General features: G+C 52.5%; 1 protein-coding gene across 1 annotated transcript; it reads right to left on the bottom strand.

The window, feature by feature from the left end:
* Nucleotides 1-10,782: 10,782 nt before the first annotated feature.
* On the bottom strand, nt 10,783-24,884 carry PEG3 (paternally expressed 3). Its single transcript, XM_032487484.1, is given in 8 exon segments — nt 10,783-17,498; nt 17,500-18,776; nt 18,910-19,002; nt 19,768-19,870; nt 21,277-21,386; nt 21,469-21,627; nt 22,358-22,444; nt 22,810-24,884. Coding segments are annotated over 8 exon segments (5,415 nt in total). The 5' UTR covers nt 23,204-24,884; the 3' UTR covers nt 10,783-14,306.
* Between the last annotated feature and the right edge of the window lie 2,828 nt (nt 24,885-27,712).

Raw genomic sequence — 27,712 nt, 5'->3', positions numbered from 1 at the left:
CAAACTACAAGGTCCCCAGGTCTGCCCCTCCTACCTCCTAAAACCTGGGGACCAGACTCAGAGCCGTGGAGGGAGTCCCCGCAGTCCCTTCTCAGGACAGCCCCAGCCCCCTGCGTCCCCTCCAGTCTCCGCTCCTCCCACCGGCCCGAGAAATCCTCGGACCCGGACCCGGCCCCTCGGACGCCGGCCGCCCTCGGGGGGGGGGGGGGGGGGGGGACGCGGCTTCCCCGAGGGGCCCCGCCGCGCGCCCCGTCGGCCCCAGGGCTCCCGCGCCCCGCCGCCCCGGACGCGCCCGCACAGCCCGGCGGGCCCCGCCGCCCCGCGCCCGCCCCGGGCCCCCGGGCAGGCGCCGCCTTACTCGGTGCTCGGCCGCGGCGCCGCGCAGGACCGGCTCCCGACACGCCCGGGGACGCTGTGCACACACTCGCGGGGCCCGACGCGGCGGGGCCGCTCCGAGCCGCGCGCCCCCGCCCCCGCCCCCGCCTCCGAACGCGAGTCAGGTGGCGGAGACGGCCTGTGCCACCACCGGCGCGCGTCACGGCGCTGATGCAGCTGTGTTATTAGGGAGGGGGAGCCAGGGGGGTTTCTTCCTGCAGGAAAGCCCCCGGCCTCCGCTTACCACTGTCCCTGCCACTGATGTGCGCCTACCTGGTCTCAGACTCCGTCCCGTCCCCCATGACACCTCCCCACTGTCCAGTCCAGCGCTTCCAGGGAAAGGCACAGAGGCTCACGCTTCAGAAGCACAGGGGCCTGGGGACCCGTCAGGGGTGGCTGGGGGGTGGGGCGTGTCAGACACAATGACTCTCTCCCACGAAGTGACCCCCTACTCCCACGCACAATGGGATACTCTCAGAAACTCAGAGCCACCCCCTTGGCCTCAGAATCCTTATGTACAAATTAAGACCCACTTGTTGACCCTCAAACACACACAAACGGGCAGTAACACATTCACAGGGTCAGCAAAGCATACACACACACACACACACACACACACAAATGTGCAGATACGCAGAGCTTCAAATACTACACACACCCAGGTGCACACACACTCAGGACACAAACACCTGCAGACTTAAAGCGCAAATGGCCCGCTATGGGACACTCAGACCACCTCCACCTGACACCCCAGGGCCCATCCTGTCTCACCTGGGGACCCATCCCTGCTGAGGCTTCCCCCACCCAGGTGTGAACTGTGACTCCCCTCTTGGACTCCCCCCAAATTTCTACTCATGATGGCTTACTTTCAATCTCAGAATCAGTCCTTCGGCCCTGTGGGCCTCCCTGAAAACATTGAGACCTACCAGCAGATCAGACACATTAACATGTGGAAATCTGTCTACAAGCTCAGCATCACACACACACACAGACACACACACAGACACACTCACACACACACACATTGACACACACATTGACACACACACAGACACACATAGACACACCCAGACACACACCCAGACATGCACACCGACACACACACACACCCAGACACACACACACACACACACACACACACACACACACACACACACACACACCTGGAAAGTCAGAGACACCCCCTCAGCCTTGCAGGCCTTTCTGAAACAATAAAACCCTCTTGCCCCCGCACACGTGCAAATGTGCAGATTCAGATTCACACAACTTCAAACTACAGGTAACCTACACAGACACACACACACACTCACAGACACACACACACCCACAACCTTGTAGAAAGATAGATATTTTCAGATAAACACTTGGGACACTGGGCAGAAAGACACAAACACATCTGCAGATGTAGCTTTAAAAACTCAAAATCACCCCCCAGACACATGATCGCATCTGGTTGACACCAAGGCCCACCCTCAGTCTCACCCAGGGACCGTCCCCCAGAGGTTGCCCCCTTTCCGGTGTGGGCACCAGTCAGGCTCCCAGTCCCCACCCACAGCTGAGCACTTGCCCCTAGAATCACTGGAGGCTCAAAAACCATTTTCCAAATACCTTCTCATTTGGGAAACTTCATATGTGTCCCCTGTGAACACTCAAATGCCTTCCAAGGAGCTCCCCCAGCTCCAAAGCGCCTCAAATTGCTTCAGATGTTCCTTCCAAATCATTCATCCATGCCCCAGCCCGCCAAGTGCATAACTGGCCCTCCTAACTCCCAGGTGGCCTCTCCAGTGTCCGGGGGTCCCCCTCATTCCACCTGCCACCCCATCAGATTAGCATGCCCCTCTCATAGTTAAGACGTGAGCTGCCCAGATTCAGACACACAAGCGGACTCTGCAGCAATCACACACCCACAGACACACACACCTAGGGACCCGCGAACTCCACCTGTCAGACCTGCCACACTCAGGCCGTCTGACAGAAGTCTGGATGTGCGGGATCCCGCAGAATCTCCCGCCCTGGGACGTACAAGGCCACGCACTTCCACTGCCACACTCCCTCCTGCCGAGCCCATCACCCACTCACACCCACCCCCAGACCCCTGACCCTCGCAGACACAAGACAGGCGGGGGGCTGGGGGCGAGGACCTGCGGCTGTCATCGCCTTTAGCGCACAGCCGGGCCGCCCCCGCTCCCTCCGCGCCTCTCCCCACTCGCGACGGGCAGGTGCAGACCCCCTCCCCCCCAACCCCCACTCTTCCCCGCGCCCCGCGGCCCCCAGCCGGCCGCCCGTCCCCTCCCGCGGCAAACTCACCGCGGGGCGCGCTGCCTGCCTTCCCGAGGAGCCGAATGAGGGTGGGCGGGATTCAAACCCGGACCAAAGCGCTCCGAGCGCCGCCCACCGAACTACCAGTCCCCGAAGGCCTCGCGCCGGCCGCCCCGTGTCCGCTAAGGAGCTGCAGCCCCGGGGGCGCGCGAGCGCCGCTGGGAAATGTAGTCCCGAGACCGAAGGGGCGGTCCAGGGACACCGGAGCGGCAGAGGTGAGGGGAGTAGGTGGTAAGCCCCGCTCCTTTCTCCCCAGCACTGGGGCTCCTGCAGAGGGAGGGACCGTTAGACCAGGGGCGGACTTCAAATTCTGCACCTCATCCCCTTGCCAGGGGGCAGAGTCGCAGAGGAGTCCCCTAGTGACCACCGCCCCAAAACTTCCAGCATTCCTCCACAGCCTTTGGCAACCAAGAGCAAGCAGCACCCAATGAAAAGCGAAAAAGAGAAAAACGCATCCAACACGATCACAAGTTTATGCTGCTTCTATTATTTCGGGGGGGAGGGGGCAGGGGGGAGGTAATTGGGTTTATTTATTTATTTTTAGAGGAGGTACTGGGGATTGAACCCAGGACTTCATGCATGCTAAGCATGCGCTCTGCCACTTGAGTTATACCCTTAGGTATAACTTAGGATGGCTATTATCGAAAAGACAAAAGATAACTAGTGTTGGTGGGGATGTGGAGAAAAGGGTTCAAATTCTTATACTGTTGGTGGGAATGCAAATTAATACAGCTATTATGGAAAACAACGCGGGGATAATACTACGTGATCTCACTTATCCGTGGAATCTAAGGAAGTCAAACTCTTAGAAACAGAGAGTAGAATGATGGTTGCCAGTGGCTGGTAGGTGTGGGAAGTGAGAGGATGTTGGCCAAAGTGTAAAAAGTTCTGTGCAATGAGGTATCACCTCACACTAGTCAGCATGGCCATCATTAAAAAGTCTATAAATGATAAATGCTGGAGAGAGTGTGGAGAAAAAGGAACCCTCCTACACTGTGTTAGTGGAAATGTAATTTGGTGCAGCCATTGCGGATAACAGTATGGAGACTCCTCAAAAAACTAAAAATAGACTTACTATATGATCCAGCAACCCCACTCCTGGGCATACACCCAGAGAAAAATGTAATTCAAAAAGACACATGCACCCTAATGTTCATAGCAGCACTATTCACAATAGCCAAGACATGGAAACAAACTAAATGCTCATCAACACATGACAGGATAAAGAAGATGTGGCACATATATATAATGGAAGACTACTCAGCCATAAAAAAGAATAAAATAATTCCATTTGCAGCAACATGGATGGACCTGGAGATTGTCATTTTAAGTGAAGTAAGCCAGAAAGGGAAAGAAAAATGCCATATGATATCACTTATATGTGGAATCTAAAAAAAAAAAAAAAAGGACTCAAATGAACTTATCTACAAAACAGAAAACAGACTCACAGACATAGAGAACAAACTTAATGATTATCAGGTGGTAAGGGGGTGAGAAGGGATAAATTGGAAATTCAAATATTGCACCTCTTGGGGATTGATGGAAATAGCTGTCTTGATAGTGGTGGTGGTTTCATGGGTGTAGACATCTATCAAAATTCATCAAGTTGTACATTTGAAATATGTGTAGTTTACTGTACAGGAACCAGACCACAATAAAGGTGTTAAAAATTTTTTTAAAAACACAAGAGGTATGCAGTTTCAGTTGTGCAGGATGGGTAAGTCCTGGAGTTCTAATGCACAGCTTGGTGGCTTTAGTGAATAATACTCTATTGTATACTTGAAATTTGTGAAAGAGTAGATCTCTTGCAAAAAAAAAAAAGGTAACCATATGAGGCGATGGGTATGTTGTTTATCTTGAGTGTGATAATCATTTCACAATGCACATGGATATCAAAACATCACGTTGTACACCTTAAATATATATATTTTAATTTGTCGATTCTCTCTCTATAAAGCTGGAAAAAATAAAGAGAAACTCACACAGGTGGTGTCTAGGGGTGTAGCTGCGGTAATAACAGTGAAAATGACTCCCCATTTGTGGAGGATCAGCCAGGGTAACTCATGCTTCCGTGAATCACAAAAACAGTCCCATTTTACTACTGAGGACACTGAGGTCGGGAGATTTAAAATACGTGCCGGAGGCAACAGTTGGCCAGTGGGCAACGCTGGGGTCCGATCCCAGGAACTCTGGATTCAGAGCCGAAGTAGCTGACTGCTCTTTTAACTGACACTTACTGAGTACCTACTATGTATGCCAGGCACCAATCTAGGTGCAGAGGATATAGTACAAAATCAAATAGACACAAATCCCTGACCTGGTGGCACTTCCTTCCTAATGGAAAAGACAGACAATAAAAAATAGGTAGGGTAAGTGGTGAATCAAATAATGGGAAGTAGTGCTGTGGAGAAATACCAAACAGCTGGGGGTATGTAGTAGGTGGGGTGTATCTGGGAAGCGCTGCAACTTCGGGATGGCCAAGGAAAGTATCTCCAAAAGTTATTTGAGCAAAGCTCTGAAGGAGTCCAAGACACAAGATTTATTGCTATCCGGAGGAGACGTGTTCCAGGCAGAGGGAACAGCCAGTGCAAAGGCCCAGAGATGAGGACGTGTGTGATGTGTGATGGCCGGAACCCAGGGCAGAAACAGGTGACCCTAGGAAGGCTTCTGGGCGTTCAGTCTGGGAGGGCTCCCCTACCCTTCCCCGGATCTGGCCACTCCCTAGAAAGGTCTGCTCCTCTCACCCAGGAGGACTGTGCCCAGAGGTGCGGTGGGGAGTGACTCCCATTTCCTCTCTTGTGGGTCAGTTGGATGGTAGCTGCAGACCACTGGGACTCCCTGCCCCTGCTTGTTTGAGAGGGTGAGAGGAAAGGAAAGCCTGGGCTCAGTGACAGCAGCCTCATCCCCGGCAAAGCCCAAGACCCAGAACACCCCACCCCCAGGAGTGGGGGATGAGGTTGGAGATATGTCCTCAGGTAAATTTAATGCTCTGCTGTGCATGTCTGAAATTCTTAATTTCTGAACACGGGACTCCACATTTTAATTTTGTAGTGGGCCCCCCAGATTATGCAGCTGGTCCTGGATAGATATTATTATTTCTTTTTTTATTTCTGTTTTGCAGGAAATGCAAGCACAGAGCTGGTAAGAGGCGTCTAGAACATGGGAAGCTGGGATTCGGACTCAGATTCAGTTTGGCTCGAGGGTGGGTGCTCTTAACCAGGAGTCTGGGTGATGTTTGCCCTTAGGAAGCCCATTCAGAAGGACAGCTCCTCCTTTACTTACTCCAGGAAACAAAGCTGGCAGCATCCTTCCCCTTACCAGGGGGCGGGAGTGATTAGGTAGAATAACAGTTCCCCAAAGATGTCCACATCCTAATCCCCAAAACCTGTGGATGTCACCTTCCACGGCAATGACACTCTCTCTCTAGGTCCTTCCATGTTGTTACAAATGACAGAATCTCATTCTTTTTTTACTGGCAGAGTAATAGTCCATTGTTTATATATGCCACATCTTCTTTATCCATTTATATGAAGGGTGCTCACGGTCACTTCCACGTCTTGGCAACTGTAAATAATGCTGCTATGAACATTGGGGTGCATGTATCTTTTCAAATTAGTGGGGGTTTTTTCTAGATATATACCCAGGAATGGAATTGCTAGATCATATTGTAGTTCTCTATTTTTAGCTTTTTGAGGAGCCCCTATATTGTTTTCCACAGAGGCTACACCAGTTTACAATCCCACCAACAGTGTACCAGGAGTCCCTTTTCTCCACATCCTCACCAGCATTTGTTATTTGGGGCTTTTTGATGATGGCCATTCTGGCAGGTGTGAGGTGGTAGCTATTGTGATTTTGATTTACATCTCCCTGAAGGTAAGTGATGTTGAGCAGCTTTTCGTGTGCCTGTTGGCCATCTGTGTGTGTCTTCTTTGGGAAAATGTCTACTCAGGTCTTCTGCCCACTTTTATATTAGGTTCTTTGGGCTTTTTTTTTTTTTTTTCCTTTTTTCTTTTTTTGATGTTGAGTTGTATGAGCTGTTTATATATTTTGGGTATTAACCCCTTATCAGTCATAATGTTTGCAAATATTTCCTCCCATTCAGTAGGTTGTCTTTTCATTTTGTTGATGATTTCCTTTGCTGTGCAAAAGCTTTGAAGTGCAATTAGGTCCCACTTGTTTATTTTTGCATTTGTTTCCTCTGCCTTAGGAGACAGATCCAAAGGAATAGTGCTATGATTTATATCAGAGGGTTCTTGCCTACGCTTTCTTTGAGGAGTTTTATGGTTTCTAATCTTACATTTAGGTCTTTAATCCATTTTTAGGTTACTTTTGTACGGGGGTGTTTGGGAATGTTCTAATCTCATTCTTTGGCATGTAGCTGCCCAGCTGCCCCTGCACCACTTACTGAAGAGATTGCCTTTCTCCACTGCACACTCCCGCCTCCTTTGTCATGTGCTAATTGACCAGAAGTGTGTGGGTTTATTTCTAGGCTCTCTATTCTGTTCCATTGATCTTTTTGTCTGTTTTCAGGCCAGTGTCATGCTGTTTTGATTAATGTAGCTTTGTTGACCAAATAATTTTGAATCACTTGCCTTCAGGTTTGCTGATTCTTTCCTCGGCTTCATCAAGTCTGCTTTTGAACCCCATGAAGGAATTTTTCAGTTCAGTTAGTGTGACTTTAGAATTCCTCTCCTAAAGGTGGAGTATATTCTCCACCCCAAGTGACTTGTTTTGGCCAACAGAACGAGGTGAAAGAGACAGCAAATTAGTTCTAAGTCTAGGCTCCAAGAGGCCTTGTGTATGTCCACTTGTCCTCTTGCACTTCTGCCACCACCACTCGGAGGTAGTCCACTAGTCTCAGGAGGATGGGCGTCTCCCACCCTCAGCTGTAACTAGCCTACGTAGCTGGCGGCAGGCTGGCCCCAGGCATGTGAACAGGCCAAGATAAGCAGAGCCACCTAGCCAATCCTGAGATGATCTGAGACTTTGGGGAAATAAACACTTACTGTGCATCACTGAGGTCTTGTGGCTGCTTGTTACACAGCATTATTCTGATGGATGACTGTTACATATGGTACCTAAGTAGTGTATGAAGCACACAGTAAGCCCAAACATGTTGAGAAGAGACTGGTGGGGAGGGAAGGAAAAAAATCTAAATCCAGAACACGTTACGATTCCACGGAGGATAAGACACTGCCCTCTTTATGATGAAAGCGGCTTGGTGTGACCCACTTGTCCCCAGATATCTGGCTGGTTGGAGGATGGATCTAGCACCAGTCCTGGCTTCCTTCTCACTCATGCCTTCCCGGGGAGGAGTGACTTAATCCAGGTGAAGACTTTGGAAGTTAGAACATGCAGAGCCCAGTTCTCAGGAGCTGGCTTGTCTGCAGACAGCACATTGTATCTTAATGTCTCTTCACCCTGCTGTGTTCTCCACTGAATCCCCAAGGATTAGTGTCTGTTTGGGTGAAACATCCCCTGGTTCTTGGAGGGTTTGTTTCTTTATCAACAGGTGGATTATCTGTGTAAAACAGAAGTGTTCTGTGTAATGGAGTCCTTCCTCAAGGTCCCTGACGTCGTCTGTCTATGAGACAGACTCAAGGAGGTTGTGACTCCAGAATGGTGGCCCTAGGCCACCTCTTTCAGACCTAAACTTTGGCTTATTTTGTTATATAAATCCTTTCGTGGGGGCATCACACCTACGAATCTGTGTCAGGACTCCTCTCCCAGGCACACTTCCTTTCAAGAAGTGATCCCTTGTCAATACTTAGGTTTTACCCATTGCTGTGGACAGACATCAGAGAGCATTTCAAGCAGCTGCCCCTCCCACAGGTAGCTCCCCTACCCTCACCCCAACTTACTCTTGGGAGGGAAGTGGTGACATGAGGAGTGTTTTAGAGGGTCTAGAGCTTCAGAATGGCTTCAAAATTTCCAAGTCTCTCAGACACCACCATTCCAATAGTTGGAATCCTGTTTCCCTAGGTTGCCAAATATGTTTTTTCTTTTTTTTGCATTCTTTTTAATTGAAGTATAGTCAGTTTACAATGTTGTGTCAGTTCCTGGTGTCCAGCATCATGTTTCAGTCATCCATATACACACATACATTCCTTTTCATATTTTTTTCATTATAGGTTACAAGATACTGAATATAGTTCCCTGTGCTGTACAGAAGAAACTTGTTTACCTATTTTATATACAATAGTTTGTATCTGCAAATCTCGAACTCCCAATTTATCCCTCCTACCCCCTTTGCCCCCCCAGGAACCGTAAGTTTGTTCTCTATGCCTGTGAGTCTGTTTCTGCCCAAGCTTTTCATATTGGGAACAGGGCAGGAGTACAGATTTAGCCGACTGTAGCCAGTGACCTGCAGGATCAGGGTGTCTGTGGAAGCCCTCCTGTACCTCTGACCTTGACACTCTTCATGGTCTTCGGATTTGTCTGTGACCGCGGCTATGAAGCTCTTCATGCGGGGAAGCAGGTGACTCCGGACCGGGCGTTTTACTGCCATGCGCCCTGGTCTCCTTGTGTCCTGTCCCAAGGCCCAGTGCTGAATCCGAAGCATCCCAATTTCCCTAAGGGTTTAGTATCCAACCCACTCTCTGGTCTTCACTTCTGTATCTGTTAGGGCTCTTCAGGGTCATAACTAACCAACTGTGGCCAGGTAAAGCAGGTGAGGAAGAGCCTGGAAGGGTAAGGGGGGCTCAGAGAATCAAAGGAAGAACCAGACAGCCAGGCCTCAGGAAGAACAGTTCCCAGAGCGGTGCTGGGGGTCTGGGCAGCAGGAGGGAGGCCGCGGGAACGACTTCGGCTCAGGGCCCCTGCCGGGCACCAGGGAAGGGCCGGGCACCGCGGCATTCCCTCCAGACTCAGTGGCTCCCAGAAAGGAGACAGGATTCGGGGCTGGTGGAAACAGTGAAACCCACACCAAGAACACAGCCAGCTCGTGTGAGAGGAGGGTTATTTTGAGGACGCCGGAGTTCTTAGGGAGCCCAGAGAGGGGCAGTTCAGCCAGAATCCACTGGGCACTGGGGTGGGTGAAGCACCAGGAACCAAGCTCCCCTCTGGCACAAGGCTCTTCCGGGCTGTTTGTTCAGCGGCACACCCAGCCCCAGCCTATGTGACCACCTGGCAGCCCTGGTCTGGGTCTGGGTCTGGTCTGACTGGAACTGGGAACCACGAGCACCAAACCTCAGAGAACCCCCGTGGCGGCAGGGGTGCACACAGTCCCCACTCCTAGCTGAGGTGCGGGTGGAGAGAAGCACTCCCCAAGAGGGTAGGTGCTGGTCGGGCCACCCCATGACCCTCACTCCACTCCCTTCTCTGCTTCCTTTCACACTAAAGTCTTCAAAGAGCGCTGACCCTCTCACCCTGACCTAGGCAGACGCCCCTTATCACAGAAGGACCCTCGAAGCTGTGACCGCAGGCAGATGCCACAAGGGACAACCATTTTAACCTCAGGGAAGAGTTAGGGGCCGACACCTTAAACAGATTCCAAACCATAATATTAACATTTTTTATGTTAAGGGGTCATTCTTGTTTGTCTTTGAGAGAATCTCTCATTTGAATGAAATAAAAAAATAAAATGGAGACTTAAGTAACTGAAATATACTTGTGGTTAACTAGTTTAAAATATGTGTAGTTTATTGTACAGGAATCATATCACAATAAAGGTGTTAAAAAATTTTTTTAAAAAGAATACCAACAACAAAAAAGTTTAAAAACACTATTGGAATGTACGTTTTAATTTTTTTAGTGCAGTTAAAAATGCAGAATCATGTAGTACTAAAAGATCCCTTAGAAGAAACTGTCGAAGGGGGAGGGTATAGCTCAGTGGCAGAGTGCATGCTTAGCACGCATGAGGTCCTGGGTTCAATCCCCAGTGCCTCCATTAAAGAACAAACAAACAAACAAGGAGATACAAAAAGAAAGAAAAAATATTCAAAAAAGAAGTAATTGTTGAAATATGCAATAATTAAACATGGAGGAAGATTTCTAAGCCAAACTTAAAGGCCTAAGGAGAGACTAAGCTTTTGGATTTTTTAACAACCCCAAACACTTAAAATGCACAAAAGAAGAGGCTGAAGATTATTTATTTTTAACTTTATTTTTATTGTTGACACTATTACAGATAGAACGACCACAACCATATTGACAAACCAAAAACCTGTGCACAGAAACAAGATGAAGTATGTCACGATGTTAACCACAGCCTTTGGATGATGAAAATACGGGTGAGTTTCTCTCCTACACTTCTGTAATGTCCACGTTTCTATAATGAACACATGCTGTGTTTATAACGGAGACACACATAATGAAGGCAGGTTACTGAAACACTATGATAAAGACCGTTCAGGAAACCGAGACAGAATACTTAACCGCCACCCCACCATGGCCACACAACCATTTCTCAACTGTTCCCCGTATTTCTCCCCGTCTTTCCCCCATGCACACTCATCACCAGCACCCCAATAATCTGACTGGTGCACAGGTCAAGGTGTTAACAGGAGTGACTGCTGGGGGTCGGGAATATGGGTGAATTTCTTTCCTCTGCTTTTACTGAACCTTCCCAGAGAGTTTGCCATGAGCATGTACTGTACTTGTAATGGAAAAACACATACAGAAGACTTAATACCGAAACACGAAAGATCATTCAAGGAATTTGAGACAAAATATTTAACCATAATCCCACAATGACACACTCTTAATTACTTCCTCATTTTTCTCATTTTAGACTTTATGCGCACACATCTAACACTGTCGCAATCACAAGCTTGTGCTCTGAAACAAGACGGAGGAAGCAGGCCAGGATGTTAACCGCGGTCGTTGGGTGTCGGAAATATCGGTGACTTGCTTTTTCTTTTTAACTTTATTTTGTATTTTCCAATTTTTCCTCTGGGTACGTATTATGCTTGTCATGAAAACAAACATAATAAACTCTGTTACCAGGGCACTACTGTAAGGGTCTGAAGACACTAAGATGGAAGTGCTGAGCCACAGTTCCGCAAAGGCAACAGCCGTTCCGAAGACACGTTCTGACACAGTTATAAGCCTGGGCGCAGAAACGGGAATAAACAAGGGCTCGAAGAGTGTATCTCTTTGGATGGTGGGAATATGGATTCTTCTTTCCTCCACTTTTCTGTGTTTTCCAAGTGTCTGATAATGAGTTCAAATTATGTTCACAATGGAAACGTGACTATAAGCTTTTAGTAACACTACCATAAAGAACATTGAAGAAGTTTAAGAAAATAATGCTCACCTAGAAGCCTACAACAGCAGCAGCACAACAGCCTTTGACTATAAGCATTTTTAACAGTTATAACTGTAGTATAAATATAATTCTGTGTCCTGTTTTCTCCACTTCGTATTCCGTAAATATATTTCCATGCTGCTACATCACTCTTCATGATTATCACTTTTAAACAGCTGCGGAAGAGTCCACGGATGCCTTCACTTAATTGTTCTCCTATTTTTGGCATTTACAAGTTGTTCCTAATTCCCACGGACCTAAGGTTGGAACGGACACCCTGACATCTGGCAAGTCGCCTTCTGAAGAGGTTCCACCCACGAATACCAGTGCCCACAGCGAGGAACCCACGTTCACCCTAACGACGCCCAGACTGGCTCCCACCTCAAGGGTCCTCCTCGCCTCCGACGAAGCCCCTCACGGCCCCTCCGTTTTCAGGGGTGTCGATTCCAACCTCGGGTCTGTTTATGCAGCTGGCCTCGCCTACACCACGCCACGAAAAAGGCCCCTTCTTCCAAACTGCCCAGTCATTCTCCCACCCGGCCTTCGGGTCCCTTCTGTCCACTTCCTCACCCTCCTGTCTGGCGCCGCAGGAGGACTCCCTTCTTTGGCGTACTGCCTCCCCCTCCTGCTCTCACCTCCCCGCTCCTTCGAGTTTGGCCCGCCTTCCCTCCCTCCCTCCAGCTCAGACCCGCTCCACCTGAGCCCTAACCTTGCGGGTCCAGGAGAGTGAGATTCAGACACATTACCCCAGCAGGCGTTTTAATTTTGCTCGCCCAAATGATCTGCTCGTAAATTTTTGCTCACTTAATTTACAAGATAAGATCCTCTTTTAAGTTTTTTTTTTTTAATTAAATTTTTTTTTTTTCCCAGCCAACTCAAAGCCAAAAAATTTCTTAATCGCCACTTACGCGAGGGGAGGGGAAGCGAACGGCGAGGACGGTCCAGCGCAGGACACGCGAAGCCACGAGCCGTGAGGGCAACCTGGATCACAGGGGAGGCGGGGGCAGACACGCAGCCCCGCCGGGCCGCTGAGACACGCGCGTTAGGAAGGGGCGGACGGCACGAGACGGATTAAGGCTGCTGGGGAACCTGAGTCCACGTTAAGCTTGAGTTGACTGTAAAGAAAGTTTTTTTTTTTTTTTAATGCAAGTTAGGCAGGGGTTGAGGGTCAGACAGGTGAAGACGAGAGTTCAGTTCAACGCTAGAGAGCTCTAAGGGTGCCAGCCCCGGGGCACGCGGGGCGCGGACGGACTCGCGGCAGGACACGCGGACGAAGCCGCGTTCTACGGCCACTTAAGGCAGGAAGCGCGCGGAGGAAGTGATGAGAGCGGCAGCCTGCATCCTCACTTACAACGCCGAGCTTCTCCCTGCGGTTCTCAACCCTCATTAGGCACGATCGTGATCTAGTGATGGTTGCAACCCACTCTTTAAAGGCAAAGACGTAAGATTTACAGGGAAAAGCGTCAGCTTTTGTGAATTCACTACTGAACACACGTCAAGTTGGTTAAAAAAAAGAAGTAACAAAACTTGTAATATTTTTGCACGAGAACCACTCACTGCAAAGTACAAGGTGGCAACCGATCGGTTTGGGGTTAAAAAAGGCCAATCCACAAACAGTAAAGGCTTACACAGCGTTAAGTTCCAAAGCGTCGGTGTAGACGGAGTGGCTGAAAAGGGCGATGCAAGTATTTCCCTTTTCAAACAGCAAAGTGTCAAAGACACCTTCTCTCTCATGCCTGCACCTCTACAGGAACAACAGTCAATTACTCACAGATACTGATGCGGTTCAAATAATGCACAGTAAATCTTTCTAAGAATCTAAGATGCTTACAAATGTATTCTAATTTGGTGCTCTCTTCCTCTTCCAGAAAAAAAAAAAAAAACCTTAAACAAACAAAAAAAAAAAACAAACCTCAGAGAGTACCAGGTCAGGTACCTCTTCAAGTAAACTGTCACTGTGTGTCACAGCGAATCCAAGTACACGTGATTACTGTTTTGCTATGATTTGCTATTTTATATACATCTCAGGAAACACTACACATAGGTTAGAGGAGTGTCATTTACAAATGGGGCAATTTCCGTAGCCTTGAAAAGCCCTCGGGTCTTCCCTCAATGTGATCACTCAAATGAAAGGTAAGGTGTGTGGGACGGCTTCCCCACACGCGTACGCCAGGCTGGATGGGGAAGAGCTGAGACCGAACGGTCTCCACCTTCAGTTTCTTTTCGGGCTGAGTTGTCTCATGTTCAGTCAGGTGTGTACACGCCAAGGGAAGCTCCCCACTGACATCACCGTGGGTTGGTTCCAGTGCTCTGTGGTTTAGTAAGGTCCAGTCCTAGGTGAAGGTTTCTGCCCTGGCCCGTGGCCTCAGCCAGTGTGGGTATTCTGGTGCCTGGCCAGGGACAAGCGGTCGCCAAAGACCTGCCCGCAGACGTCACACGTGAAGTGCTTGTCATCGGCCCTGCCGCTGTCACCGGTGCTGGTGCTGGCATGTTCGGTGTAGTGTGAGCTTTCCCCGCAGACGTTCCCGGCCTCAAATATGATCACCCTGGCGTGGGTTTTCAGGTGCTCCCCATAGGCCACGCTAGAAGTGAAGGTCTCCCCGCACTCCCTGCAGTCATAGTAGGGCTCTTCCACCTGAATCTCTGGGTCCTCGACTTCCTCTTCCGGGTCCTCGACCCCGGCCCCGTCGGGCTCATCCGCGTCTCCCTCTGGCTCTTCTGCCCTCTCCTCCGGGTCTTCAATCCCCGCACCATCTGGTTCGTCAGCGTCCCCATTGGGCTGCTCGGCCTCCCCATTGGGCTGCTCGGCCTCCCCGTTCGGCTCTGCGGCCTCCCCGTCTGGCCCCTCAGCCTCCCCGTTGGGTTCAGCGGCCTCCACATTGGGCTCAGCAGCTTCCACCTCCGGCTCTGCGGCCTCCACCTCAGGCTCGGCAGCCTCCACATTTGAGCCCTGGATCCGCAGAACCTCCCGGGGCACGAGCACATTGGCCTCAACTTCCTGGGCTGCTGCAGCTGCTTCTTCTTCCTCCGCATGGAGCTTCTGATGCTTCGTGAGGACTGTGCTGTGCAGAAAGGACTTCCCGCAGTCCTTGCACTCGTAGAAGGGAGAGTCTCCCTTGGGAGGCTCGGTGAGGAAGGAGGTGTGGACGAAGGCGGCACCGTAGTCATAGGGCTCCTCGCTCTCGTGAGCCTTCACGTGCTCCCGCAGGTCGGACGGGCTGGGGAAGGACTCCCCACAGGTCTCACACTGGTAGCGCCTCTCCTCGGCCGGGTCTCTCTGCAGCTCAGCGAGGGCTGAGCCTGCACCGACGGCGCCCCTGCTGCGCTGGCCGCGCTCCGGCAGGCCCTCCGCGGTGTGCACGCTCACGTGCTGGCTCAGGACGGAGCCGTGGATGAAGTCTCGCCCGCACACCTGGCACTGCAGGGACAGCCCGGCAGGAGGACTCTTCTGTGGGACCCGAGGCCTCGGGGGGCTGATCACCAAGGGCTGCACAAAGGGCTCATCATACCTCTGGCGTCCGTAAAACTGATCTTGCTCGTGGACCCTCTGATGCTCGAAAAGGAACGAGCTGTGAACGAAAGACTCCCCACAGGCCGGGCACTCATACAGCTGCTCCCCAAGGTAGTCCTTCTGGAGCTCGCCGAAGGGGTGGGCGTGGCTCACGGAGCGCGTGTGCTCACGACTGTCGACCACATACTCTCGACCGTGGACTCTCTGGTGGTCCCTGAGGTCTGCGCGGTCCGCGAAGCCCAGCCCACAGTCCTTGCAGCCATAGATGGAGTCTTCAGCCTCCTCCTGCTCATCATCTGGTTCCTCTGGCTCCTCTGGCTCGTCCTGCCGAGGCTCCTCCTGCTGAGGCCCATCGAGGCTGACACCCTGAATGACAGAGTCTCCAAACAGCTTCCCGCTGTGGAATTTCTCTTGGGCGTAGATTTTCTGATGCGCGCCAAGGTCTTCAGTGGTGGCAAAGCACTCCCCACAGTCCTTACATTCATTGCGCATGGGCTGGTCCACATAACTGGTCTGAGCTGGCTGGTCAGCGTAACTGGTCTGAGCCAGCTGGTCTGTGTAACTGGTCTGAGCTGGTGGTTCAGCGTAACTGGTCTGAGCCGGCTGGTCAGCGTAACTGGCTTGAGCCGGCTGGTCTGCGTAACTGGCTTGAGCCGGCTGGTCAGTGTAACTGGCTTGAGCCGGCTGGTCTGCGTAACTGGCTTGAGCCGGCTGGTCTGCGTAACTGGTCTGAGCCGGCTGGTCTGCATAACTAGCTTGAGCCGGCTGGTCAGCACAACTGGTCTGAGCCGGCTGGTCAGTGTAACTGGTCTGAGCCGGCTGGTCAGCGTAACTGGCTTGAGCTGGTGGTTCAGCGTAACTGGTCTGAGCCAGCTGGTCAGCGTAACTGGTCTGAGCCGGCGGTTCAGCGTAACTGGTCTGAGCCGGCTGGTCAGCGTAACTGGTCTGAGCTGGCTGGTCAGCGTAACTGGCTTGAGCCGGCTGGTCTGCGTAACTGGTCTGAGCCGGCTGGTCAGCGTAACTGGTCTGAGCCGGCTGGTCAGCATAACTGGCTTGAGCCGGCTGGTCAGCGTAACTGGTCTGAGCTGGTGGTTCAGCGTAACTGGTCTGAGCCGGCTGGTCAGCACAACTGGTCTGAGCTGGCTGGTCAGCGTAACTGGTCTGAGCTGGCTGGTCAGCGTAACTGGTCTGAGGGTCAGTGGAGGCTAAGGTGCGGATGACAGACCGCATGTAGCTTTTACTTCCAGAGGGCTTTTTTCTGTCATGTATCTTCTGATGCTCAGTGAGGTCGGAGCTACGAACAAAGGACTCTCCACACTCTGGACATTCATAAAATTTCTCTCTAGGGCGAAACGTTTGAGGGTCACCAAAACGCAGGGAGTGGATTACAGAGGTCTCATAATTCCTCTGCTCAATGTTTTTCTTCTTAGCACGAGCCTTCTGATGTTCACGGACACCTGAGCTGGGACCAGACGGTTCGCCATCCTTCTTAAATCCACTGGATCCCTCTCCAGCCAGACTCGTCCGCGGTTCACTATGGGACACGCTGTGGATGACGGACTCCGTGAAGCTGGGCGTCTTGCTCCCTCTGTAAGGGTTCTCTCTGGCAGGAGTCTTCTGCTGCTGACCACGGAGGTCTGGAAGGTAAGCGGAGGACTCCCCCCTCTCGTCACGTCCAGTGACTTCGCTGCCACTGCAGCTTCTGGGAGGCCTGAAGGTGGCTAAGCTGTGGATAACGGACGTCTCGTGTCTCTTTCTTTCAGTGATGCCCTCTCTAGCCAGGACCTTTGGACGCCGGATGACACCTGAGCCTTGCAGGGGGGACTCTGGGACCACTTCCGGCGTGGCGGGCCCCGCCGCGCTGTGGCTCTTCTGAGCTCCCGCAAAGGATAAGCTGTGAATGACAGACCTCTCATACGGCTTTCTCGCACGGCACAGGGCTTCCTGCCTGTCCGCAGGGCTGGCGCTGACGGCGAACGCACTCCCGGCCTCCTCGTCCTCGGGCGGCCTCGTTATGGTGTGACTCTTCTGCGGCTCCGGGAAGGGACGCACTGTGAATGGCAGACTTCGGGCACCCCCTGCCTTCGTAGAGGTTCTTTCGAGAATGGATTTTCTGAAGCTCAGTGAGGCCTGGGCTTTGCCTTTTAAAGGCCTCCCCGGGATCTTTAAAGTCGTAGGGCTTCTCTCTTGAGTAGGTTTTCTGACGTTTCTTCAGGGACGGACCAGGGGTGAAGGCCTCCTCGCGCCCCCTGCCCTGACTTGAGAGCGGGCTGTGCGCGTGGGCCCTCTGGTGCCCCCTCAGGGCTGCGCCATGGAGGAAGGCCTCCCCGCACACCCTGCACTCATACCGCCTCTCCGAGCCGCGTGTCTTCGGGAGCTCGCCGAGCGCCGGGACGGGCCGACGGGCCTCACGGCGCCCATCCTCTCTGCCCCCGCGGCCGTGGACCTGCTGGTGCTCCACCAGGGCCGAGCTGTGGAGGAAGGTCTCCCCGCACACCCTGCACTCGTAGAACTTGTCCTTGCCATAGATCTTCTGCAGCTCGCGGAAGGTCGGGCTGGCCATGAAGGGCTCCTCGCACTCCTCGTCCGCGCCCCCCGCCAGGCGCCCCCGCGAGTGGCCCTGCCGATGCTCGGCCAGGGCGGCGCTCTTGTTGAAGGTCTCCCCGCACTCCTTACACTCAAAGCGCTTCCCTCCCACCTGCCTCCTGCGAACCTCGCTGACGGCCACGCTATGCAGAAAGGACTCGCCATACTCATACAGACTCTCTCTGGTGTGCATGATCTGATGCTCGACAAACTCGGAAATCACGCTGAAAGGCCTCCCGCACTCATCACACACGTAGGGCATCGCCCCGAGGTCAAAGGGCTGCGAGTCGGGGAGCGGGGGCGCGCTCAGGCTGCTCATGCTCACAGCTCTCCTCACCTCACTGCACTCAAAGGGCCTCTTCCTCGCACAGCCTTTCTGGTTGTGAACTGAGCCCTTCCCGTCTGTGTCAAAATGATAGCGCCTTTTTCTTTCAAGAACCCTCTTTCTGGAAACAAGGTTTGAGTTAAAATTAAAGCCTCCTCCCCCAAAGGCACTCCCTTCATAGCCCCTCTCCTGGATCACCGACTCCCTCTTGCTGAATGGAACGTCCTTCCAACCACTGTCTGCCCTTCTGGAGAACCTCTGCACCCGATCACCAGGCCCCCTTGCCCTGCCCGACTTGGGGCTGCGCGGAACGTCCCTGATGAACTTCTCCATGATCACCCCGTGGGAAGACTCATCTTCACAGATCCCCCGCCGGTGGGTGGACTTTTTGGTTTCAGGCATAGTTTTCAGACCTGAAAAGAAACCCAATGTAAGTGCAAAGCAACAGTGAGGCTCCACGATGGTGTGACTGCAGTGTGAAGTGTCTGGGTGTCTGCTCACCGGTGTGCGGCACCGTGTGTCGCACGCACACACACACGGGCTCACCTCGGCTGCTGCTTGGGTAGGCACTTCTCTTTGACCTCGAGGAATGGCCCTGGGTCATGTGTGAGTGGCCATCGTCTTCGGCAAGCTGAACCCCTGTTCACAGGGAGAACACAACATCTCACACTGGGGCCACAATTCATCAACGTAACTGAGGCAGGTCTGCCTTCTCTTAGCCCGAAGTGTGAGGCGGCCCACGTCCAATGCTCCAGATGTCCTCTGTCTGCAGTCTCGCTTCCTAACCACCCAGGCCGCAGGCTCTCCTGACATCACTGAGAAACCTGCATGCAGCCCTCCTCCGAGCGTCCCTGAATGCAGTGCACCCCTTTCAGTCCTCCCCTTCCCGTGACTATCTCGTAGATCTAGATCCTCTTTCTCACTGGCCTTCATGGTTCTCTTGCCTCCTGACCGTCTTCCCTACCTGCTCTCCAAACATGGGAGCTCCTCAAGGCTCCGCTGCCTGACACGACTCTCTTGCACAGCTCGCTCTCCTGCAGAGCCAGCTGCCTCCTAGGACCTGAGCCAGATGTCCCCTGGGGAATCCAAACAGGAACTCAAGACCCTGTTCTCAATGCGTAATTAAAGTCTCCATGGTCACCACTCTGGAAAGAGCAATTCTTGGGGCCAGAAGTGTGACCAAGCCTCCTTCCCCACCCGCTGTGTCCTGTGTCCACCTCCACTGTGTCTCCCTGTGTCCCCCCACCCTGTACAATGCATTCTTCATCCAAAGCCAGACTGGTTTGTGAAAACACAGATCTTAGTGTCTGTGCCTGGCCTGGCTGGAATCGGCCCAAGGCTCCCACCGCCCTCCACGCCCGAAAGCGCTCACACAGACTGAGAGGACAGCTGGCAGCGGCTCACCCAGCGAGAGCAGCTTCCTGTAGTTCTCCATGTTGTCCTGGACCGGGTTCTGCGGCTGCCGGTCCTCGGCGAGGTCCACCACATCCTGGTACGACACTGCATCCTGTAACAGCAGATGCAGACCTCTCAGCAGAGCTGCTCCCTTGGGGCCCGCGGGTAGCACAGGAGCTACACACACATCGGGCGCAGGAAGCGCTCACAGCGCTGGGGGCTCCGAGTGACCCAGGCCAGGGTCTACCTGGGACCTGCTTCGCATCCACCTTGGGGAAACAACCAGAGGACGGTGAACGGTAAACTGGGTGCAGAGAACCAGCGCTACGTGGGTTTGGCCGAGGGACAGCTCAGGGTGGGCGGGGCCGCTGGCTGGGCCTCGAGAGCTGGGAGGGCTCTGGCCTGCAGAGGCATCAGCCTCGCACGGCGTATGTGGCACAGACGCTGGCCAGGAGTGCAACAAGGCCTCCCCCAGCCCCAGCCCGCGGTGTCCTGTGTCCACTGCCGCTGTCCAACGCGGGGCTGCCGTGGGCTCAAGTCCCAGACAACCAAGAGTAACGTAAGGCCCTCCGTCACCTGACCCCCCTTAAAAGCCCCACCCCAGGAGCCACCATCAACACATCTCGGGGCCAGGGCTCTCCCGAAGGCCAGGGATGCCCTGACCTGCAGGCTTCGCCTGGCCAACTGCTCCTCTCCCTCAGATGTCATGCGTCACTGCCTTCAAGGCATTTCCCTTCAAGCTCAAGTCAAGCCTCTGTAACACTCCGCTCACCCGACTCCTCCCTCAGGCTGGGCTGAACGGCCAGGCGTGCGCACCTCCTCTATGGAGACCACCCGTGTGCCTGCTACAAGACTGGCAGCCCTGGGACCTACAGACTCAGTGCCCTGGCTCCTCCTTCCCTGGCCCCCCTCCCCACTGCCATGTCACAGGTGACCCTGCTCCTGGAGTCAGCTCAAACCCCATGTCCTTCCCTGCACCCACCTCCGGGGCACACTGCCTTGAACGCACCTGCACAGCTGCGGCACCGACCGTGTGCCCAACGGGCACCATGCTAGGCGCTTTGTACCTACACAGGAGAATCACTTTCTCCTCACTACAGCCCTGGGGAGGCGACCACCAAACCCATTTCACAGATGAGGAAACTGAGGCTGCACAGCCATCAGGTAGCAGAGCTGGGCTTCAAAGCTCACTCCTCTCAGCTCTCTCCTGCCAGTCTGCTCTGCGGTCTCCCCAGTGAGGCCAGAAAGACCTCCAGGATCCTGGTGCTTCCCTGCCCAGCAGGAAACAGCCCACGTGGCCGACCGACCACGTGACACAAACGCCGAGTGGGAAAGCGGTCCTCTGACCCCGGCCGCTGGCCACCCCTGGGGAGGCCTGGGCTCCTCTCAGGGAGCAGCTGGGGCTGCCTCCCCAGCCCGGTGGGGTTCTAGGGGCAGACGGCCGCATCCCCCTGAGAAAGAAGGAAACATCGCTGCGTGACAAGCACGGCCCCCGGACGAGAGGAAGCCCAAGCGTACCTGGGGCCCGGCTTCGCAGTCCAGCAGGGAGTCCCTGCGCCTGTGCTCTCCCTCCTCGGCAAGCGTGCTCTGCTCCGTCAGGGGCAGGGAGAGATCCCGCTGAGGAAACCCTGGGCAGAGAAAGGGTGTCGTGAAGCGGCGAGGCCGGGCCGACCTGGCACACGTTGGGAGCAGTCAGGGTGGCTGACGTACTGCTTCTGGGGTTCCTGGCGTACGGCCAGCGGCCTCGAGACTCCAGGTCCCTGCTTCTGCCCCTGCGGTGCTCCCGGTCCCGCACCCGGTCCTGCTCCAGGTCCCAGTCCTGGTCTCGGTCTCGGTCCCAGTCCTGGTCCCAGTCCCGGTCTCGGTCACCTGAGAAAGCCAAACAAGTGCTTTAACACACATGTCCCCACCTCATGCGAACACAGGCCCCTTTGGGAGGGAAGGCTGCCCATGCCCTTCCCCCAAGAATGGACCCCGCGCTGAGGTCTCAAGGGCAGCTTGGTACCCTGGAGCTGGAGCGCTGCCTCTGAGGCCTTGCCCAAGCGGGCCTTGCTTCAAGGTGGGTTCTGAAGCTTAGCTGAGGAGCGAGGTCCCCCCAGAAACTTCCGGTTTCCAGCTCCTTCATGGCCAAGTCCGCGCTCAGGAGAACGGACTTCAGACCCTCTACCGTCTGGCTTAGCCCAACCAATCTCAATGTGCACGTTACTCCAAAGAAACAAAACACATGCCCGCCCCGAAAGCAGTGCTCCTGCAGAAAGCTCACTTTAACAAAACGTTAGCGAGTACAGACACTTTAGTGGCAAAGAGGTGATGAACTCTGTCCCTCCTGGGGAGGCTGTGGGCACAGCCTGAGACAGCTGACTGCAGATTTCAAGTGGCTTTAAATATTTTCTCTCATCATTAAAAATAAGACGTATTCCACTCCGTACACGTGTCTGCTCTGACGTCAAATGTCTCATTACATCATCCCTTAATGCACATCACCCTCAGGTCTGTGCCAGGGAAGGCGGAACAGTGTCCGCACGCATGCATCTCTGCAGGAGGCAGCCCCGCAGGGAGAGCGGGCACCAGCCAGGCCCGGCCCAAGCGGGCTACTCACCGCGGAAGGAGTAGGCAGCGCGGGGCGGAGACTCTGCTGCGTTCCGGCTCATGCTGCTGTCACTGTGGACATCACTGCTGCTGTCATCTGAGAGGACACGGACACCGACTGAACAACTGTGTCCCCTCAACGGGCTCGAGTGGGGTCCACCCACTCACCCCCGCCGGTCCCGCAGCTGCATCCCACCTCCACTCCACGCTGGGAGTCCAACGCTCGTCCCTCCCTCCCAGCCACTGCTGGGCGGGGACACGCTGCGACCACCCCTCCCACCCCACCTCTGGATGCAGGTCCCATGAAAGGCACAGCTCTGGTCCACTGTCCCGGCTAGTGGGAAGGGGCACCTGGCGTCCCGCGGCGGGGGCCGGCACACTCACAAGCTGTTCCAGGATGCCCCGACAGAAGAAGAGTCGGGCCCAGCCCACCAGTGGCTGCGACTTCCATCTCACCCTCACCTTCCGGCTCGTACATCTCCTTGTAATTTTCCAGCAGAGAGACGAGCTTCTCGCAGTTCTCCGGCTTTTTTGCCCGCACCCAAGGCTTGATCTTTTCTGGAAGGATGGTCAGGTACTGCTCAAGGACCAGGAGCTCGATAATCTCCTCCTTGGTGCGAGTCTCCGGCTGCAACCAATCGAGGCAGAGGTTTCGGAGTTTGAGCAGGGTCTTCCGAGGCCCAGCAAACTCCACGTAGAGGAAGTTCCGAAACCTCTGATGAAAGAACTCAGAGTCAGCGGCGCCTTCTCCTAGGGCGGCGTCCGGCTCCCCAGACAAGGCGCCGTCCAGCCCACGCAGGTCTGGGGCCCAGGACCTCCTGGGCTTGGTGGCGGACAAGTATTTTGGAGGCAGCATTTTTCTAAGGAAAATTCTCCCTGGAGGAACCAAATATGAGTCAACAGGAAAGATGCGGCAGTCTGGGACAGCCAGTACTCAAGGACCTGTGGATCGTAAGGAGATGTACACATGTCCCAGAAGTCAAGGACCAGGCAGCAGTGTGGGGCTGCTCCACACGGGGCAGCAACAGCGCTCTGCGAGCAGGCCAAGGGCGGGGGAGACGCGTGAACCCCACCACCACAGACACATGCACGGGGGTTACAAGCACCACACAGACCCGCGTGAGGAGTGCGCTCTGCCGCTAACTGGGTTTATGACCCCGGGCAACAGTCAACGTCCTGCAGTCTGTCCCTACCACCGCAAAATGGAAACAACACCCCCTCTAGAACCGTGAGACTTAAATAAGCTGATATACCTAAAAGGCCTAACTACCCAGTGCATGGCACAGGGGAAGAGCCCAGGGCACTGGCCATTACTAGAACGGGATGTCCATTTTTAACTTGGCAAAAATGGAAAGAGGGCAGAGGGGTGCCGGGCCAACCCTGCCATTTCTGAGCATTTCTTCCCCTAACACAACTGTTAAAATAGTATACAGCATGTGGAAGATAGAGGCCACACAGAAGTGTTAAAAGTGCTCAGCTCTGGGTAATGTGATTCTAAGCGCCCGCATTAATTTCTCTGCACCTGCATTGCTGTATGAACTGTGGCTGGTTAAGTTAAAAACAATGAAACTGAAGTTCAGCACCTCAGCGGCACCAGTCACATTCCAAGGGCCAGGGGCTACCCTCCTGGACAGCACAGAACATCCCCCTCATCAGGAAAGTTCTACGGGCCAGAGTGGCTGGACAGCTAACACCATGCCCTCAGGTACCTTTGCTGACGCTCACTCCCTCTGTCGGTGAGCGAGCACTTAGTGCATTTAGGTTCAAACAGTGAACCTGCCTGAGCCCCCACGTAAAAGCTGGTGAAGGGCAGAGATTGACCTTGCCATCACCAACCCCCAGGGCCTGACACAAAGTCACACAGCAACACCGACAGAGCGTGTGGAAAACGACAAGCGCAAACCCACTTCAGAGCTGGTTTTAGGCACGGCTGTGCACTCTTACCACCCGAATGCAGGAGCACAGTGTCGTCTCTGGGGAGGGGGCCACCAGGCTCCCTCGACCCTGTGCCCTGGCGCGCACCCTGGCGTGCAGCGGCCCTCGCCTGCCCCTGCCCGCTGTTCCCCGCCACCACCCCCCCACCGCCGTGCCCTGACAACCACGCTGGTGGGGGCACGGGAAGCTCCTACAACGGGGCTAAATCCACAGAAGCCTGCACAGGTGGCGAACACCTGCTACTCCCAGAGAGAAGGGGCCTCCTGACACCGCCCCCCCCCCCCACAGCCTTCCGCCTTAATCAGTCTTGTCAGGGATCCAGGGCGTCTCTAAAGAACCAGCTTTCTACTCGGACAGTCCTTGTATTGCTTCCTTAGCTGTCCTTATTAGCTGCCCCCTCTCTTTTTAAGAAAACTTTTTAGACTGAGTATAAAACCTGATTTTCCACCTTTTTCTCTTTAACGTAACCAATTAAGGCCACCCGTTTCCCTTCACCTAAACCATCTTACTTGCATGTAGGTTTTATAATGCAGGCTTTTTACTAGCGGTCAGCCACAGCTGGTGCAAGAAAGTAGGCAAACGTGGGAAAGAAATCTAGGTTTGGGTGAATGAACTTACCTGACAGTTTTGTACTTCTGGCTTTACTTCCAGAGAAGAACAAAACCACATGCAGCAAAAATTCTTTTTTGTTTTAAAAGGAAAACCAGTAAGTTTAAAAAAAATTTTTGTTTAACGTCTAAAGAGAAAACAAAAGGTGTTTCATTATTCAGTCTTAAAGCAGCCGTCATCATTTGGGCATAAATGTGGAAAACTCCCTCCTCAGTGATGGGTTTCCACTCCGCTCCCTGCAAATAGCCCTCCCCTGCCTCCCCCATGGGCCTCCAGGGCTTCAGCATTAACCAACTCAAACACACCTCCATCACCTTGACCTTGGCACCTCTGCGACTCCCCACTCCTGGCCTGCCCTGCCCTCCCAGACAACAGAGAGGACACGTAACACCCTGCCAGGCACAAGGGTTCCAAAGCAGGGGAAGGAAAATGGCAAGCGTCCGAGCTCTGGAGAACTGGTGTGACATTCTGGACAAGAGAACAGTCAATTTTACCAAGGACCTGGTGAGGAGGGACTGCCCTGACACAAGCATGGTCCTCCAAGGCCAGCATGCCCGCACGGTAAGGGGCACAGAGTGCCAAGCCTGCCCTGTGGCATCAGACTCAAGAGGAGACTTCGGCCCCTACCCCTGTCTGACAGCAGCCCCACCTCTCAGTGGCCACAGGACACCCTTTGATAGCAAATCACCTGTTTGGGAATGGGGTCCTTTCTGGAACTTCAGAACAGGCAGCTATCCACAGGAAAAGAGTCCAAATGCAGGCACCTGCAGATATTTTAAAGAAAGAAATACAAGGACAAATAAACAGAACTGCAGAAATGTAAAGAGTGTCAGGAAACATTCTCCAAATGGCTGTAGACTGAGACAGCATCAGGGGTGAGGCCTTATATATCACCTTCAAGAAAAGGCCAATCGCATGTCATATGAACCAGCCAGAGACAGAAAATAGAAAGCTTTCAAATTTTCTTGATGAAACCAGAGTAATTCAGAAAACCAAGAAAGCACTAACAAACTGCAGACCACACTCATCTATGAGAGCAGACGCAAACGTCTTTACACTGTTACTACCGCACATCAACCTACAGAGTGCCCGCCAGCTCCGGGGGTGGGGGGGCCAACGGGAGGCACAAGGAGAGGTACAGAACGATCACTCTGTTGTAAGACTGTCCACTCAGACACTGCAAATCAAAGAAAACAGACCTTATAATAATTTAATAAGAAACCCACTGATAACAGACTATCTAATCTAAGTATGTGTCAATAACAAGCTTGAAAAAAACAGGAAAAACTCCATTATAAAAATAAAAAAAGATTTAATGAGAGAAAATGGCACCCACAGGAATAAAATTATACACTACACTGCAACAGAAAAGGCAGAACCTGGAGAGACACAGGGTAGTCACAGGAGATGCACGGCTCTAGCATATTAAGGCTCTAAACACTGCCCCAAGTTAACCTATACCATTCTAATAGAATTTCAAAGAGTATTAATGTTGGGGAAGTTGACATGGTTCTAAGTTGACCTAGAAGAATTTCATTTGGATCAACATTTTGAAAGTTCATACACCAAAAGGTCAACAAACCATACACAAAAAGAAATATTTTAATATAATCTCAGGGTTAAAGAAGTTCTTTTCTAGTGTGGTGCCTAAAGGCAGAAAGACGACATGAAAGTAACAAGTGATGCTCTTGTCTAGATCATCAAAGCCAGAGCAATAAAGCAACAATCAGAAAACACCTGCACCTTATGACAAAAGACTGACACTTCCAAGGTCACAGTACGTTTCCTACATGTACATAATTAAGTACTCAGCAGTCTACAAAAAGCAGCTCTTAAAAAGCAGGGAATGTGTGGATTACTTCAATGCATAACACCAGCAACGGGAAAACCAGCCAATCATTTCACTTGGGGGAAAAAGGGGCGTACCGTGCACGAAAATGCTAAAACTAAAATCAAAATAAAATAAACAAAAGATTAATTCTGATGACTCTGGAGCAGGGATAGGGTCTTCTAACCTGATAATAAAATTAGGAGATATTAGGGGCAACTTTGACTTTTGTATACATACTTCTCTACCACATTGATTTTTCTTCCCAATAGGCATGTATTTGAAGCATAAAGGAGAAGACTCTACATAAGAACTGTAGGCTTCAAAAAATCTGTTAGGGAATCAACAATTTTTCTAAGAAAATATAAATATTTGGCAAGCCTATCTCAGGAAGCAGAGGATAATCCAGGGAAGAAATTTAAAAAGATGAAATGATTGAAGGAGTTAACGTCTCATAAAATTTCAACGAGCAAAGTATTTACCATGCTATAAAAACCCTTTCAGAGCGCAGGAAGGAGATGGAGGACTTCCTGCTCCTCAATCACGTGACCATTTGAACAACCACGAGTACCCTGCCACAAGGCTGAAGCTGGCTTCTATGCCAGGAAACTCACTCACTCTTCTCAAGAAATTCAGGACTACACAAATATGATCTTTGTTAAACATGCTCAGGATTTTCTGACCAGGCCAAGAAAACAGCCCTTGGTCACCAAGGGCGTTGAAAAAGGAAAGACTTTTAACAGGAAACCCTTAAAAAGAAAAGAAAAGAAAAAATCAGGCCCTACCTACTCCTTTCCCGCAATGGCAGAGAAAACTCATTTGAGAGTAAGAAAGAATAGAACAATCATAAAGACAGACAACACATATGTCCGTGTGAAGAGAACACTGACATACGCATAGACTGCTTGTGGCAATGCGAATTTTATGAAGGGCAATTTGGCTCCTTATCAAAATAAAAAATGTATATACCCTGTCCTATTAGTTCTACTTCTA

The sequence above is a fragment of the Camelus ferus genome, chromosome 9 (assembly GCF_009834535.1).
Source record: "Camelus ferus isolate YT-003-E chromosome 9, BCGSAC_Cfer_1.0, whole genome shotgun sequence".
Lineage (NCBI taxonomy): Eukaryota > Metazoa > Chordata > Mammalia > Artiodactyla > Camelidae > Camelus > Camelus ferus.
The sequence above is the reverse complement of the archived record's forward strand: the minus strand, read 5'-3'. Positions and strand labels throughout refer to the sequence as shown.